The following is an 18,143-nucleotide window of genomic DNA, read 5'->3' as shown; positions in this document are numbered from 1 at the left end:
ATGATAAATATAAGAATATACTTGTTTCAAAAGTTTGCTTATGAAAACAAAGCGATAGCGACAAACCAAATAAACAATAACAAATGTTGCACACCCATTCGGTTCTTATTTGTAATTCTTAATAAAGTTTTGTATTTTTGACGCGTTCCCACTTTGCCGCGGGGGTTGTTGGGAGATGTAGTTTCACTTTTCCCAACTCCTGCTCCTCCTCTCATGGCCGGCTCTGTGGGGCCGCACGGAGCAGTGGATTGGGTCGGAGAGAGGAGCTGGGGAAATAGAGATACGGAACGGCACAAGGAACCGTAGCAATCGACATGAGGTGAGGGAGCATCATGGTGCTGCGGCGGTCTCGGTTCCTGCATGTTGGGCTGGGCACTGGGTCAAGGCATCTTAGGGAGGGTGCGGACAGAGGCCCGATAAGGAGGCTTTGTGATGAACTAGAGGCCTGGATACAGAAGAGGAAGTAGTGAGAGTGGAGAAGACCGAGGGAGGGATGACGTTCGTGCTGCCATTACCTTCCTTCAGGGATATATGTGTATTTATATTGTACATAAACATCCCGTTCACTCGTCTTATATAGTGGTTTTATAAGTGCTGGATGATAGGCTACCTATTGTTCACCTTTCTCGTTCAGTTGTGTTATATATAGCAATATATATATATAATATAATATATATATATATAATATAATATATATAATATAATATATATATATATAATATAATATATATATATATATATATATATATATATATATATATATATATATATATATACACGCACACACCCTGGCATAGTTCTTGCACATATACAATACCAATACAGGAACAGTTTCGCGTTAAATCTAGGCTGTGACATTCCGCACTATGGCGAAACCATTACTTTTATAGCTATGTTTACACTGACAACGACAAAACAATATTGGACGTGACGATACACAATCTTGAGTTTCAAGTTCAGCAGGAATGGCTAAAGTCTGATCGTTTAGTCTATTCCACCACTTTTTTGTTTACATTACAGATTTTGCAGTCTTCGATAAAACTTATAGTGACTGATGGTGACAAAGCACTATACTTACTAACTGTTTACAGCGACTATGACAATTATGGTGTGACACCAGTGGTGTTATCACCATAGCAACTAACGATACTGTTGTCTAGACCATTGGATGCTGTGGTGATAAGACCACTTTATTAAACTTAGCGCTATTTTTGCACATAACTCCATTTGCACTATAATGTGCAGCACGTTTCTAGTACATTGGTTTGCTTTATGTTTGTGGCATTATAGAAACAACAAAAAAATACAGAAAGTGAATTACATGACCCGAGTGTACATATTAGTGTGTGGTGTTAGCATGTGTGCACGTGAGTGTAGAATGATAGCGTATGTGTTACTGTAAGATGTTGGTCTTTGTGGGCATAAGATGTTAGAATGTGTCTGTTACTGGGTTGTGTCTAGCGTGTACGTGTAATAATGAAAGTTAACTATAAACTTGAGTCTTAATGGTATAAACTACCCATTGTCATGAAGGGCTTAACTGTGTATAAAGTGGTGACTCACCAAAGAAAGGTGTGTTTTATGGTGTATTGCCCCAATAAACATACTTAACCCCTTAAGGACAATGAGCGGTCCTAAACACATTGAAAACAATACATTTTGAGCCCGTACATGTATGGGCTTTGTCATTAAGGGGTTAAACGGCACACCAGGATGTAATATATGAAAATAAGAAGTGATAAGTGAAGGGAAAAAAATCTAGCTCCTAGATCCAAACCAAATTTGTCAACCCCTGATCTATCACGTCTCTTCACTCTCTATTTTCTTTCCTCCAAGCTATGCATATTGAGATCCCTTGGTCTTCCCTTGTCATTTTTAGCCCTGGTCCCCTTCTCCCTTGAAAAGGGATGAGTTGGCTTCTTATAATGAATAATTGAAGGGAGGTGAAATTGTTCATCTTACCACAGTGTTTAACTGACCTTTTTAGTATGTGATCCCTTTGTCACTTTAATGTTATTTATAACGTGGCACCCTTTTGTTGCAGTGTACTATATTATACCATTTAAAGGGGAACTCCCACTGTTTTTTTTTATTTCAAGTTTATCAATGAAATTAGTTTTCAGATATACTATTTTCTGTTTGAAACAGTATTTTATTCACATAATACAATAGAGCTATTTATTTGTCATGTGCATGTGTTCTAGTTTTGTTAGCTTAACACAATCTAGTTGTGTCTTACGTCATTGTAGTAGATAGAATGGCTGTGTCGTAATCACCGAGCTGGACACTCTTACTAATGAGAGTCTATGGATGAAATAACCAGGACATCGTTTGCATTACCATAGAGAATCAGTTTTAAGGAAGCCTATGGGTCTGCAATATAAGTAACTGAAACCAAGTTTTCTTGAATTCTAAACTGCATTACTTTGTTTTAGGGCTCGAAGAATATTTCTTTTTCCACCATGCCTCGCGTGAACAATGTTACAGAAAGTCTGCTTAGAGTGTGTTTTGGGAATTGATGACCGATTCCCAGGTTTTACTGGAGCTCCCATACACTCATCAGGGTTTATTCAGTAATGGACGTGTCGTCTGGAGAGTTGGAAAGTTTAGCTTGCTGACACAGTCATAAGAAAAGCTGAAGTCACATGAAAAACCACTTTTTGTACTTGAGCATAAAATGCGGTGTTATATAGTGTAGTATAGGTTAGCATTGACAATAAATGTCCTTTGTCTGCAGAGCTGGAAGCTGCCATTGAGCAGGGAAAGCCTCACAAAACAAACCCCACACTGCGCTGATTCTTTAATGTTAATAAAAGACTTTCATCAGTTTATTCACTAAAGGGAGAGTTGACAGAAGAGTTGTGGTTTTAACACTGAGTTATTACGATTGAGCCATTCTATTTACCACAGGCAGTATGATAAGGAGTTTGTTTAGAAAAGAAGGGAAACCATTACAGCTGGAATAGCTACAAATGGCTGTTATTTTATCGAAAAGCTATAGCTATAAAATAAATCCAAATAATTTGTAAATGTATTTTAAATATGACAGTAGTAATTTAGGCGTAGTGTACCATACCTTAACTCAACACCAGTGAGCAGAAGTATTGCTACTTTTTGTATAACTTTCTGTTTGTTTTCTTCAACCAAATGAAATATCTGATTTGTTTACAAAAAATGGGATTTGTGGTTTGATGTCAGAAGAAAGTGAAACGACAGTTTTCCACTCCTGAAAAGTTGCAGCTAATAACTACAACAATATAACCAAATAAATTAGCAGCAAGCATTTCTTGCTATTAATGTACAAAATAAATAAAAATAAATCTAGAAACGTAACCCCCTTCACATCTCCAATGAGGCTTAAGTTTGTCGTGATTTTTGGGTAAGTTCTGTCATGACGGATACGTAACTGCTCGGTAGTACATTAATACGTATTAAGTATTGCAATCTGGGCAGCGTTCTTTCTTTTAAGAGTGCAGAAGTATTTTACCCAGTTGTTCTGATCACATTGCCTGCCATTTAAGTATACTTTGCCTTTTTATCCAGAATAGCATACCTTATGTTGTATACTGTACAGACCGTTTTGGTTTTCCTTTCCTTGCTTGAAATAATCATGTACACCTCCTCTGTGGTAGTGAACCAGTTGCAGTGAGCCTGTGTACAAACCAATAGTTCATTCCAGTGTCTCGTAGAGCCCCCTTTTGAACTTTCATATTCATTTTTCACCAGGTACGTCGTTGGTCTTCAAGGGACATCTTTTCATGATGTACCTGGTACGTTATTGGTCATGAGGGGGTTAATCTAGTCTGTCAAACACATACTTAATATTTTCTAGTAAATCTACATTTAGTACTTGAATTTATTGTAAATCTTTGTAACCAGTAGGGACCCAGAAATACGAAGAAAGAAATTCACCTGGCTAGTTAATGGCCATTGATTGTTAGCTCCTTTCATGCCAACAAGATTTTTCTATTACAATTTTTAATTTGATTTTTAACAATGTATCGGCCAATTAATTGCAGAAGAATAGGCTTGTTATAATTGCATTCCCTGTCGCAGTTCTGATAACTGTTCCTAGCAACATTTCTTTATTGAACATACTGATTCATTCCTTGTCTCTTATTTTTATACCTATGATCACTAGAAGTATAGAAATATAGCGAATGATGAAAGATACTGGAATGTTAATTTGAATGTTTGCTTTGGATACCTTTTTCCCCCCCAGCTACCTCCATATAATTGTCTTGCGCAGTATACTAATATCGGTAGTATGGTATGATGTTTTTAAAGACCATAGCGTGTTCTGTTAACTGACCCTTCATCTGCTTTTTTGAAAGCACTTGATTGTAAGCTTTTGAGCCTGACCCTCTTTGCTTAATGTATTGGTTTGTCTTAGTCTGTCTTAGGACCATCTTTAACACGGGGCAAAAGGGGCAGCTGTCCCGGGCCCAGTCATTCCTGGGGGCCCATAGTAGCTGCCTCTCGAGCCTGTATCAACCACAATTGCAGAGTCCGATTAATTTTAAAGGCAGCCCTATTCTAGTCTCGTCATCCCCCTTGAATATTATATATATAAAACAAATTGTTGGAGCTATATAAATGATAATAGTAAAAGCTTAACCCATTACATGCTAGAAAAGTTTACTTTATCTAAAAGTCATCGGTTCATGTCTAACAATTTATTTTTTTAAAAGACGGTATAGGCATACCCCACATTAACGTACATAATGGGTCCAGAGCATATATTTAAAAGAATATATACTTCAAGTGAAACACTACTTTTTTCACTTATCAATGCATGTGCGACGCTGCAATAGTCAGGTCATTTCCGTCACAATATCTGAAATGCTCAAAAAATGTGCAAACGATGAACAGAAGTGCTGGTGTCATGCGTCCGTCCTCGTGCGGGTACATAAACAGTGAAATAATTGTGCAGTAACTTATTCACAAGTGTCTGTAAAGTAAAAGCAGGGAATGCCTGTACTTAAGCTATCGCTGCCAGACTCATAATTTTCTGTTATCGGCTGGAATATTCGCTAGAAAGTGCTTAGAGTAAAGGGTTACTCAACTTGGTACAAAGTCAGAAATCTCATATTCCTTGTCATTCTGTGATAGAGAGCTTGTGCCTGATGCATAAAACCTTATCCATTTATAATTTATGGGAAGGCCAACCTGTGTACTTCAAAAGCCAAGGTGATCCTGTGTAATCTGTTAAATCTGCGAGGCTTCATTAGAGAAATGCCCTTGCACTATGCAAGGCATTTCAGCTCTTCTTGCTTATCAAGCCGTCAGACGTTCACCCTCCATAATAGGAGGCTTTGTCAGTTAGTTGAACTCATCTGCAAACTCCTGGTTTAGAGAATAAACAGATCGGAGTGTTTAGTTTATTATTCAGAGTTTGACCCAAAGAGTGATGTATGGCTCATAGGGCCTGTTAGTCCTGTCCCATTTACTTGTGCTGGTACAGGGCCTGAAAATTGTCATAATGGCAACAATCATATAATTATTACACCAATCCAGCACACAAAAACAAGTTGAAGGTACTATGTACCCAGTAGTATCATCGATGGTGTGATGTCTCTCCTGCTCTTTGGTGATATTTCATCCTTGATGAAAGATGTTACATCTCTGCTCTGGCAATCTGCAAGCAAAATTGGTAGTGTGTATTAGGTAACGCTGTTTTGTTAACCCAAGGGTGATTCTGTAAAGGATAGTGTAGTTCAGGCCATGTGGTAGACCAACTTTGTTAAAAACATTTTAAAGATCGGTATTATGCAAGATGTTTGTAGACGCCTTTCCTCATGGTCCATTGGTATTGCCTTGGCATTCATGTTTGTTTTCTATGGAGAATCAGGAGTGCCATGTTCTTGAGATAGATGCTTGTGTTCTACTGATTCTACAATACTCATGGTTTTTGACCATGAAAAGTGTAGCCCTGGTGCCATATACTGCAGTGTTAGAGTTTGTATTACAGATTTCAGGGTAAAGGCAGGGCATTTTAAATCATATTCTATAGCTCATAGACCATTTTCACACTTCTCTTTTGCTGCAGTATACTCAGTTGGTAAAACAGTTCATGCCCTTCAGTAATTTTTGTACAATGTATTCATGCTGTGTACTTGATTAATTCACTGTTCGTTTTGACAGTCTACACGGGAATATATATAATCAATGTATGGTAAGTAGGGCTGAAATAGTTCTGATGGTATTGTAACTGACTAACAGACTATGCAGTGTGTTTTGTTGTGTATAGAATAATATGAAGCTGTCTGTTGTCAAAAAATCACATGATTGGACCATACATAAAAACCTCAGCAACCTGAATATAGTCCTTCTGCCAACCCAGCTATCACTGCAAATACATTATTTACTTTTACATTACTAATGTTCTGGTCTGTTCTTGTAGACATAGTGTTGCTAGGGTACAGTTTTCAGCTGTGGGTCCTTAATACTTCCACAGTTTGACAAATTTGTGTTGGTGTTTAAGGTGGCAGGACATCATAAGTATCTGCAAGCTTACTATATAGACATCTGGGAAGAGTGATACACTGCATACTGATATTAATATGTTTATGTGTAGTTCAGTGAATAGATATGTTACTTAAGCTTCGGGATTTGTGTAAAGTTGTGTTTCCTGCACCGTGTTCCTTTCGTCGGGAGAATGGGGTAGTCTTGGCCTTCGGTTATCCAGGAAAGATGAAAAGATCACAAAAATGCCAATATATTTGATTTGTTTTTGGCTACATAGACTTTAGTACATTTAGCAGTGTGGGATGCTATAGGCTATTATTTTTATTATTTATGACATGTGAATGCCGCACAGCTGGATGACTTCAGTTGACTTTTCAAGGGCTGATGGTGGGAGAGAAGTTAAATTATTTATGTTCGCCATGTTTTTGTCTTATTTTTTACTGATATTTAGGTCACCTATTGGGCATTATGACCATGTTATTTCAGGTAATGCAGCAAGTCTTTCATTAAGCAAGCTCAATTTGACTTAACGAACATAACTGTAAGTGTATCAGGTGATCGTTACGCTGAGACGCTAATGAGGCATAAGCTTGACATTTTATGTTCATCCTTTTATTACACAGTTTTTCATGCTTAATAGGGCTCAACAAAGTGGCGTGAGATTGTACTCTGACTTATGAGCTAAAGGGTGCCTGGGTGATACAAACTAGAGCTGCTTTAAAATTCAATGGCTATACCCTTCTCCTCTAAATCTGATTATTGCCCTTTTTCCATAACATAGTGCTTGGGGAGCATCGTTTATTGCTGTGCGTACGTTCTGCATAATGTGTCTTTAAGGCTCCTGAGCATACAAGTGTTACACCAATTTAATTCAGCTCTCATCTTGCATTTAATTCTTCCGAATGGGGCGCATATACATGTGGAGAAAAAAAATACAACAAACAGCGTAATAAAGTTTGAAGAACTGAGCAATATATTAGGGTACGTATGCACTCGCAAATTTCTTTTATAGTTCAGGGTCATAACGGTTAAAACAATGAATTTCGAAGACTCTGTTAGGACAGGTAAGACTAATGGCACCGTACCACCATAAATGTTGTATTTTTTTCCCCTCCACTTGACTATGCTGCAATATGTAGGGAGAGTGTATGTACAGTATGTATATATGTGTGTGTGGCCATATGTATGTGTGTGTGTGTATATATATATATAATATATATATATATATATATCATTTTTTTATTATTGTTTTTCACTGGTGATTATATAAATTATTTTTCAGCTTGCATTTAGCTAGCTGGCATGATAGAGGAGCTTTCCTCTTTATAGACATCATGCAAATCTGAATGCCAGTGTTTGGCAGCTAGGTCAGGGAGGTGCAGGTATATCTGTCGTATAGGGCTTTGGCGTTGTAAGAAATTAATGTATATATCTATTGACTTTGTTTCTCTATTAAAAGAAGGGGTTGTACACTTAGAGTGCAGAGACTTTGTAACTATAACATCTGCTATGGTACCTAACCTGTGAAAACTACCATTCTTCTGCAATTTCACCCGTCTCCTGTCTGACTTAATATGAAGGGGTACCATATTTTCCTTCATTTATTTTCTTATGTTTAATGCTAACATGGTCTCATCTATATCCGTTAATTGCCTTACCAGATAAATGGAAAATCAAGGATGGCCCGTTAGTGCTAGAGGTTAGAATGTTTCATATGCTATAGCAACGACTATCCTCTCTATGCTGAAAAGGTGCTGATCATCTACTGCATCAATAAACATAAAAACAGAACTCCCTATAATGAATCAATTTTTAGATGGCTCTGAGAGCTAATTTAAATGGCCTGACAACAGTGCGGTTGACATGACCTCTTATGCTAACAGTCTGATACAAGAAAACAGAAGGTCATACAACCTCTATTTAGGATTGACTTTAGCTAGCTACTCAAGCTTGTCTGTGGGGAAAAAACTAACAATGAAATAGTATACGTTCCACAATGTTTAACATGTTAGTGGTCTATTAACTATAACAAGTATCTGATGTTCCATTATAATTTCATATTTCTGCAATTGCAAGAAAAGTATCAAAAGGGAGTTAAACGTTTAGAAAATCTGTCTGTTAGGAAAACATGGTCTTTTATCATCTGTAAATGATGTATGTGTATTTTTGAGTGACTTTATAGTTTATAATAAAATAGTGGTACAAAAAGTGTTATCACATAGCAAGTAAAGCCGTAATTAGGTATAGATCTTGCCACTATATTGTGGCTGGTGAATCTCCTAGAGGTGTTACCGACTAGTTCGATTATTCTCAAAACTTTGTTCCATATTGGAGTGATCAAAGGACAACTCCACCAGATGTGTAGTAAGTCTCCACATCCAGCATTGATCTGCAACCGAAGGGAAAAAGCAATACAGATCAACAGAATATGTGAAAGTTAATGTCGTTGGGACTTGGGAGCCCTTCAGTATGCACAGCTACTCAAAACGTGTAAGTTCTTGAGGTAGTAGTTGTGTTGCTGCCAAACACTGTAAATTTTATCTAGTGTAAATGTAGTGCCCTGCTATGTAAGGTCCCAAAGAGCTCCACTTCAATAACTTGGTAGGGATTGACCATTCCACCCCTCTTGACAAATGTGCTGTCCTATAATATTGTGTTTCCTGAGATAAGCATAAACTAACCTAGGGGATTTGTTGTTCCAGATGTAATAAGCCTCCTACAGTGTCTAAAGAATGTGTGCATATGAATGGGAAGAGTCTGCAGAAGATATAAGACCCTGGGAAGGAAAATAATTTTGATGATGCCAACTCGTCCCAGCCATTTAAAGTGGGGTCGAGACCAAGAGGTCAGTTTGCAAAGATCTCGGCAGTGGGGTAAAACTTAGGTCAAAAGGTTTGTGTGGTTCTGCAGTGAGGTATACCCCTAGATATTTTATAATACCACGTCTCCATGTGAAGGGGGACTTGCTCGGACATGTATTATGTTGAGCTTCAATAACAAACTATTATTGTTGATATCTCTATAGATGTCACAAAATGTTGCATTTATGCAGTTTTCCATTAACCTGTAAATATTGGTGCACCTTGTGCCTGCTGAAATCTGCAGCTCAGGCCAACTAGAAGTAGGCCATCAGGCCACCTGGTGTGTTGCTGCTCAATGATCACAACGCAGAGCTCTGATCTTTTGAACCGGCTCCATTAAACAATGGAGGACTGTGCCAAAAAGACACAGCCTCCATAGTATGCAGCACCCAGCACTGCACACCTTTAATAGATCAGAGCACAGCTCGAATGTTGCATCAACACTGATGCTGACAGCACCAAAATAAGAAAACAATAGGCAGTTCTGTGATGACATGTGACATCAGCTTCACAAATGGAACGGTTTGTAAATATTCTTTCAAGGCCAGGGTTTTCTTTTAAGACTTGTCTCTAATTAAAAAATGTTTTTAAATCATGTACTTGTTTTCTTCTTAAAATAAAACTTTTTGACACTGTGTTTAAGCTTTGTTTCTGCCGAGCAAAGTGTGCTCAAGCTCTTGTACACCCACTCTAGTGGGAGGCATCTGATTTGCTTGGATGAATAAGCAAGCTGGTTTACTTGCTGTTGTGTCACTTGAAAAGTTATAATAGGTCCCAGTGGTGCAGCAGTTTAACTACATCACAATGAATGTCTTGAATACTACAATAAAGATATTGCAGAGCATTTTTAGACTAATTAAAAGCCTCTAGCGCAAAATGTTTTTTTTTAATTTATTTTTTATATCATTACAGGTGATTGTCACAGAATCTAAATGACGCCATATACACGAAGAAATGAGGGAGTGATTAATGCCAGCGTGCGTGGACTAATCCACTGGAAGAGTCCAAAACCAGCAGGGTGTGTTTTTTTGCCATAATGAAGAAAATAAGTCTAAAAACATTTCGCAAGTCTTTTAACCTGAGCAAAAGCAAAGAGGAGAGTGATTTTGTAATGGTACAGCAGCCTTCAATGACAAATAGTTTTATGAAAGATGATTCCTTGTTTAGCAGCTGCTACAGCAAAGACTTGACAGGATGTGAACTAAATGGCGAGGATGAAAAAGGGAGCAAAAACAGGCCAAAAAGCGAAGGCTTAATGGGTACCTTAAAAAGACGCCTTTCTGCAAAGCAAAAGCAAAAAGGAAAGGGCAACACGTCTGTAAACTCTGCTGAAGAGGACACATTTTCTTCTTCTTCTGCACCCATAACTTTTAAAGATGTGAGATCTCAAAGGCCTTTAAGATCGACATCTCTTCGTACTCATCACTACAGCCCAACGCCATGGCCCCTGCGACCAACAAATTCTGAAGAAACTTGCATAAAAATGGAAGTAAAGGTTAAAGCGTTGGTCCACTCCACCAGCCCCAGCCCTGCCCTGAATGGAGTTCGAAAGGACTTTCACGAGCTGCAATCTGATAATGTATTTCAGGAACAAAGCAATGCATTGAAAAGTACAGAGTCCCACAATGGAGACTTACATCTACATATTAATGAACATGTGCCTGTAGTAATAGGACTTATGCCTCAGGACTATATTCAGTATACTGTGCCTTTAGATGAGGGAATGTATCCTTTGGAAGGATCTCGTGCTTTCTGTTTGGACAGCCCTTCACCTATGGAAATCTCTACTGTACCTTCCCAAACTGGAAGTAGCAGCTTTCCTGATGAGGAAAGTCAAGTGGCCCAGGATGTAGTAGTGGCACCAGACATCTTCGTGGAGCAGGCTGTTAATGGCCTATCACATAGCACCAGTGGAGTTTTATTTCAAAGCTCCAGGGTTAGTCACAGTGATGTCCCTCCACTTTCACCATTACTACCTCCAGTCCAGAATAATCAAATCCAAAGGAACTTTGCAGGACTTAATAGCACAGATGCACACATGGCTGAAAACATGCGTTGTCACTTAAATTTTGATCCCAGTACTGCCCCAGGTGTGAGCAGAGTATATGATTCAGTACAAAGCAGTGGGCACATGGTAGTTACGAGCCTCACAGAAGAGCTTAAAAAACTTGCCAAACAAGGTTGGTACTGGGGACCTATAACACGCTGGGAGGCAGAAGAAAAATTGGCTAATGTACCAGACGGCTCTTTTCTGGTTCGAGATAGTTCTGATGATCGCTATCTTTTAAGCCTGAGTTTTCGCTCTCACAGCAAAACCCTTCACACAAGAATTGAACACTCGAATGGTAGGTTTAGCTTTTATGAACAGCCAGATGTGGAAGGGCATACCTCTATAGTAGATCTAATCGAACATTCCATCAGAGACTCAGAGAACGGAGCCTTTTGCTATTCTAGGTCTCGCGTGCCAGGTTCTGCAACTTATCCAGTCAGACTGACAAACCCAGTGTCCCGATTCATGCAGGTCCGTTCCTTGCAGTACCTGTGCCGTTTTGTAATACGTCAGTATACAAGAATAGACTTAATTCAGAAACTGCCTTTGCCAAACAAAATGAAGGATTATTTACAGGAAAAGCACTACTGAACTTGTCAGAATTTTGCAACTTGCACTTTTGGGAACAAAAAGAGATTTCAATACAGTTTACAAACTTTCATCGTGATCAGAATATTTTTGCTGCCATACCAATATATTAGTTTCGGATAAATGAGTGTAATGCATTATTCTCTTCATTCTTGTTTTAAAAGTAAAATCTCAAATTTCTTTTGATGTGTGAAATCACCATCGTTTATCAACATTGAGAAAAAATAATAATCACAATGTGAAATACTAGATTTTCCTATTTTTTCATGTTCTTAGCTGCTATCCACTGTGACTATTATGCATTAAAAAGCACACATTTCATGTGTTCTTAACCACGCGCTGACATTAAATTAAACCTGTAGATTGGAGCTTTGTTAACTGTTTTCTTATGCTTTCTTTTTACAATATAAACATTCAAGCTATTTTTATACCTAAAAATAAGCAAATTGTTTTGGGCTTAATGATCCATGTGGATTTTTTTTTAGGATACATACACGGTAATTGAGGCAGACATTCGAATGGAAAGCTGTTGATTGTTAAGACTTATCCATAAAAAAAACAAAAAATCATATACAATATTTTTTATTATATTTGTAAGCACATTTCACAACAATTGCGCAGCAGTGTGTTAATTTACACAGCTATTCCTGAGAGCGTTACAGTTATCATCCCAAGGTGTATCAGTTATAAAGAGAGAAAAAAACAATGCAGCAATGTCGCTCGGAAGTTAATGATTGTTTTGTAAAAGAAGACAAAAAAAATGTAACCTTGAGATTAAAATCTTTGTATTTTTCCAGAATTCCTTCCTTTTCTAAGCTTTTAAATGTGTGTATTAATACATCAAACTAAAATTGGACTACCGTAGCAAGGATAACTTATATTTAACTCAATTTGAACGATGTAGCTGTTATTCCTTGCTGTAAAACATATGATGGCATAAAAGATTGTACACAGCAGTATCTCCGTCCCCATGCCAACTGACCTTAATGTATATTTGATAGGAAACATTTACCCCTATGTATGAAAGACCATGTAATGTATAAGGTTGCACATCAAACACAGGTTGACCAGCACCTACCATAAGAGGTGGTATAGGACATTCTTTCAGTTTTTTTCTTCCCATTAATAAAATACCTTGGAGGGACACACCATTTGTTTCAGTTTGAGCCCCCATGGTTTCAGGTGAGCGTGGAAATCTGTATCCATTACCAGTCTCTGGGTAGACAAGTTCAGTGTTGAAACAAATATAGCGATGAAGTTGAATAACATTCACTGACAGAAGTTTCACAAAATCTCCCTCACAGGGATGCATAATGCTATGATTTTATTTAGCTGATTTTTTATCGTATTATTACTCTATAACCTAAGACTGAAATTAGTCAAGACTACTTTAACAATGATTAGTGTTCTACCAGGTAAGCCAGGTTTTCAATTCCCTTTTCTCCATGAGTTGTATCAGACCTACTTCAAAGGATTGCCAAATATATTTCATATATTTCCCTTTTTACTCTGGGACCCCCGCAGGTGGGAACCTCTTTTGTCAAAGGAACTGACGAAAGAAGCGGGTTTTCTATTGTTTTTATAACATTTATCTTCTGGAGCATTCCGCACACGTGAACAAAACCTTTAACTCTAGTATGGAAGAATTTTTCTTTGTACGCTAACCTTCTTTCTGCCCATATGCTTTTGTTTGCTCCAAGAGGGAAAGCACTTGTTTCACCCTAATTACAAACTAATTTTCCCATTTGAACACAGATGAAAAAAGTCTTCTTTATGTCCCAACTCAGCTTTTCATATGTAAGTTACACAATCACTAAACGTTTATGCGTAAAGGCATTTTCAGGTGAGTTTGCCAGCATACAAGTAGCAGTGCCACACATCGCAACCTTGGGCCAAGCACACACCCATCAGTTTTGGGGCATGGTGCATCCCAGTTGCAAAGGATTGCATCCCATTATTGAGGTTAAAAACACACGTGGAAGTATTGCACTGAAGAGGTTAACTACACAGAGGTTTTGAACTTCTGCATCAATGTTAACTGTACACGGGTAGACAAAAAATAAGAAGTGCTGATCTGTGCAGCAAGTTTTTGGTACTTTCATCTTACTACATGCGGTCTGCTGATGGAAAGGAGGGCTGTATTTAGGGATGCACCGAAACCGAAAATTCAGCATTCACTGTGCCAAAACCGAAAATGAAGCACTTTTATTAAAAGTTAACACACCAAAGTTGGACAAAAAAAAATCAATAATATTTATATATGTATGTGTGTGTGTGTGTATATGTATGTATATGTATATATATATGTATATATATATATATGTATATGTATATATATATATATATATATATATATATATATATATATATATATATATATATATATATATGTATATGTATATATATATAATTAACAGCAATCACACTCATGCCCAGGCATACCCAGATTCCAGCATCTACTGGCTGACTTGGCATGAAAGGGGGTTCTAGCTTGTACTGGTTGCCTAGGCATAATAGGAGTATGATTGCTGTTAATCATATATATATATATAAATTAATATTAATATTGTTAATTAATTTTTCTGTCCAAAGTTTAAATATATTGTTGCATTCATTACTTTTTTTATTTCCTACCAAAACTTTGGTATCTGTAAAACCTTAGTACCATTGACTCTCAGTTTATGACTCGATGATGGCTCAGTGCTTATTTTGTGGCCATAATTGTTGAAGTTTTTTTTCTCAAAAACATATAGCTATGAAGAATTTCCAAACTTTCACTACAGCCAACTTTGTTAAAAGGCTCCTTACTTTTGGATAAAACTAATGAGACATTGTCTTGGTGCTTTTTGCAAAGGTCAGTTCTCTGTTCGGAGGATCAGCAAACATTTACTTGCTGCTTAAAGAGGAATAACTCAGCCATTACTATTCATCGTTGTGAAAGCTAAAAATCCTAGCTTGTGTATTAAAGGAAAACTGAAAAACACTAAGCATTGAAAGATTACAGTTCAGTTTTTCAGTTTCCTTAGACATTTTTTATTTTGATATGATCTCTTATTGTCACACACAGGAAAGGTGCCTTATTTATAGATATGTAAAGCTGTTGAAAACAGATTCTATTAGTGGAATGATGAAAATGAATAGCGTTATTAATTGTTTTTCTGCAGATCATTAAAAGGGATGGTTTAGTGCTCCACCAACTTATTTTATGTAAAGGAAGAGAAAAACATTTAATGCTAAAACCCTGAAGCATGAAATTGATTCTATTGAAATCAGTTGGAGCCTATTGCTGTCCAAAAATGCAGTGATGTTTTTAGGACTCTTGAAATTCTTGCCTGAGCCAGTACAGGAGCTAGTTTGTAAGAAATGTTGCATAAATTGTTGGCCCTATATAAATATAATAATCGTGGACAGTCAGTATCCAGTACATGCACATTTCTGAGCAGGAGAAATGGAATGCATCTTCTGCAAACTAAATAATAACTGGGGGCAAGGAAAGAGAGTGAATTCAGAGGACATTGTGAGGAATGCCTTTATGGATTTTCATGCGAAAAATTCAGTTATATGGTATTATTAAAGTGTGAATGATGGTTGGACTTTATCTAAATGTTTTTAAATCAGTAAACATCAAACCATCCCTGAAGGTATGTCAGTGGTCCTGGTTTTATTTATACACATACTTCAATTCAATGGCATAATCTCTACACCGTGAACTTTTATAGATGTTTGAGGCCCATTATTTTGCTGAAGCACACATTTTAGGGAAATCTCAGTTTTCATTCAACAGCATTTCTTTTATATAGCCAAGTCCCACATACATAGATATGCAATGTTTTGGGGATGAATAGGATCTTAATTGGGAATATGCAAATTACTATTTTTCAAACTTCTACCAATCGATTTACTGGGCCCATGTCTTATTTGAGCCAGTATGGCATAGTTGCCAACATTTGAAAAATCTTAACAGGGACACTTCGCAGCACAGCTTGAAAATTTACCACAACCAGTGCCCCCAAAGTTCTGATCACTATGCCCACCCTAAATTATTGACATAATTTAGATCCATCTAGATATTATGGCACAAATCACTACTATACATCCATGGTATGCGGTAGATATATTTGGAGCGCAGCATCTATATCAGGCGGGTGAATTATATCACGTTTACAGAGGTTTTATTGAGAAAAGTAGATATATAACAAGAAAATTATATATATATATATTGATATCAGAGCTGCAGAGAATTACCTCAAATGATAGTAAAACAATTTTCCCCACACCCAATGATTTATTCACATTTTGTGCTGGTCAGGTTCTCAGCAAGTGTTTTGCATGAGCTTGGCGGGAATTAAGGGACAATGGGGCAGTAAAGTAACCTTTGGCACTCTAGAGGTTGTGTACTATAATACCCATTATGCATGTGCAGATGTTACAGCAGAATCATTATCAGTATACAGTTAGCCAGACATAGATATGATCATAATGAGCCTGACATATGTTATACAGCATCAATTCCAATTCCAATACATTATTGAGAATGTTTCCAAACAATGCAATATATCTCGCTGCAAACTATGTCAACATATCTGTAATGACAACGCTGCCCATTAGAACACCATAACATAGAAAATCAAGGATCATACACATTTACATCTGCAAATGTTGTATACATGTATAATACAAGATGTGTACAGGATGTTACATTGGAGAAACCAGCCAGAAACTGAACCTAAGGATGAGCCTACATTAACAGACACAACAAAAATAACTACACCTCAGTCAGGTGTAGGGTGATCACATGTCCCGGATTGCCCGGGTGAATGTGTGGATGAATTGTGTGAATGAGTGAGAGAATTAAAGAATGAATGTGTGGATGAATTGTCTGAATGAGGGAGAAAATCAATTTGTGAGAATGCATTAATGAATATGTGTAAATGATTTGTGTGAATGAGTGAGAGAATAAATGATTGTGTGAATGAATTGTGTGAATGAAAGTGTGAATTAGTGAGTGACTGTAAAAGTTTGCGTATCATAGATGTATAATTGATTTGTGGAAGGCAAAGATGGCACAAGCAGGGTGTTTGAGCCTTGGGGACCATGATGGCACAGGCTGGGTGTTTATGGGACAAAGATGGCACAGGCTGGCCTGTTTGGGGACAACGTTGACTCATGCTGGGCTGTTCGGGGACAAAGATAGCAAGTCCTATGTGTGTTATGTGGGTGCTGGTCAAGTTCTGTGTGGGCTGTGTGGATGCTTTGAGGTGTGATAGCTGTGATCTGTGCCTGTAATTTAGGGGGTTTTATCTATACCTTTAATGCTGGGTTTTTATGTGATCTATACCTGCAAAGCTGGGTTTGTGTTTCATTCTGTTAATCCATATCTGCTATGCTATGTTTCCATAGATTATTTATATATACCTGCAAAAACAGGGTTTGTATGTCTTATTCAGTTGATCAATACCCGCAGTGCTGTTTCCATGTGTTTATTTGATCTATATATGGATTTATCATTATTTCTTTCAAAATTATTTATTGGTGGGTTGACGGATGTGACATTATAATCAGCTGCCAGCATGCAGACACTCCATGAACCAGTCCCTTATTAAAAGTGAGGATTGAATTTAGTTTACATATTGGGAAGCTATGAAACAATGATTCTTTCTTCCCAAAATGGATCCTCCGTATTTAAGTAGAATTTAGAGCCATCTTTACTTAAGTCCTTCATCTGGGAATATAGGAGAAAGGTGCCAGTTTACTCAACAGTGGATCTTCAGCTCCGCAGCACTATAAAATGTTATTGAGATACGTTGTTGACACTAAATGAGTTAAATGTCTTTAAAAAAAAACAAAAACATTTAATTTACAACTGGTCCTATTTAGCCTGATACACTCTATATATTATATTAATGTTATTTGAATTTTGTAGCATTGCTTCAATGATACTCAATTATTAAAAGATATAAGAAAACTAAGAAAGTTAAACTGTCAATGTGGTTCTGTAAAACTATTCTTCCCATTTATTATCGTCATATAACAATATTATTATTCTCTATCAGAGTTTAAGCTCTGCAATCTCTTGTCTGCCAAGGTTATTTTTTATATAATGAATGGCTTTATCACACAAATCTCTGAATTCCTTGTGGTCTGTTTTTTAAGGCTTCAGCTGTATGACCTTTAGA

The 18,143-nt window shown here is 37.2% G+C and overlaps 1 protein-coding gene across 1 annotated transcript; it reads left to right on the top strand.

Annotated features, from left to right (window-relative positions):
- The first annotated feature begins 202 nt into the window (after positions 1-202).
- SOCS6 (suppressor of cytokine signaling 6) lies at positions 203-12,766 on the top strand. The gene is made up of 2 exons (XM_053468200.1): positions 203-319; positions 10,242-12,766. Exon 2 carries the CDS (start codon positions 10,366-10,368, stop codon positions 11,968-11,970), a length of 1,605 nt encoding a protein of 534 aa, XP_053324175.1. The 5' UTR covers positions 203-319; positions 10,242-10,365; the 3' UTR covers positions 11,971-12,766.
- Positions 12,767-18,143: the final 5,377 nt, after the last annotated feature.

Source organism: Spea bombifrons, chromosome 5 (assembly GCF_027358695.1).
Source record: "Spea bombifrons isolate aSpeBom1 chromosome 5, aSpeBom1.2.pri, whole genome shotgun sequence".
In the NCBI taxonomy this organism is placed as follows: Eukaryota; Metazoa; Chordata; class Amphibia; order Anura; family Pelobatidae; genus Spea; species Spea bombifrons.
Note: the sequence above shows the minus strand (reverse complement) of the source record. Positions and strands in the feature narration are given on the sequence as shown.

What these genes read in the sequence shown, in the direction of transcription:
- SOCS6 (XM_053468200.1), top strand. Translation starts at nt 10,366, where the DNA reads ATGAAGAAAATAAGTCTAAAAACATTTCGCAAGTCTTTTAACCTGAGC.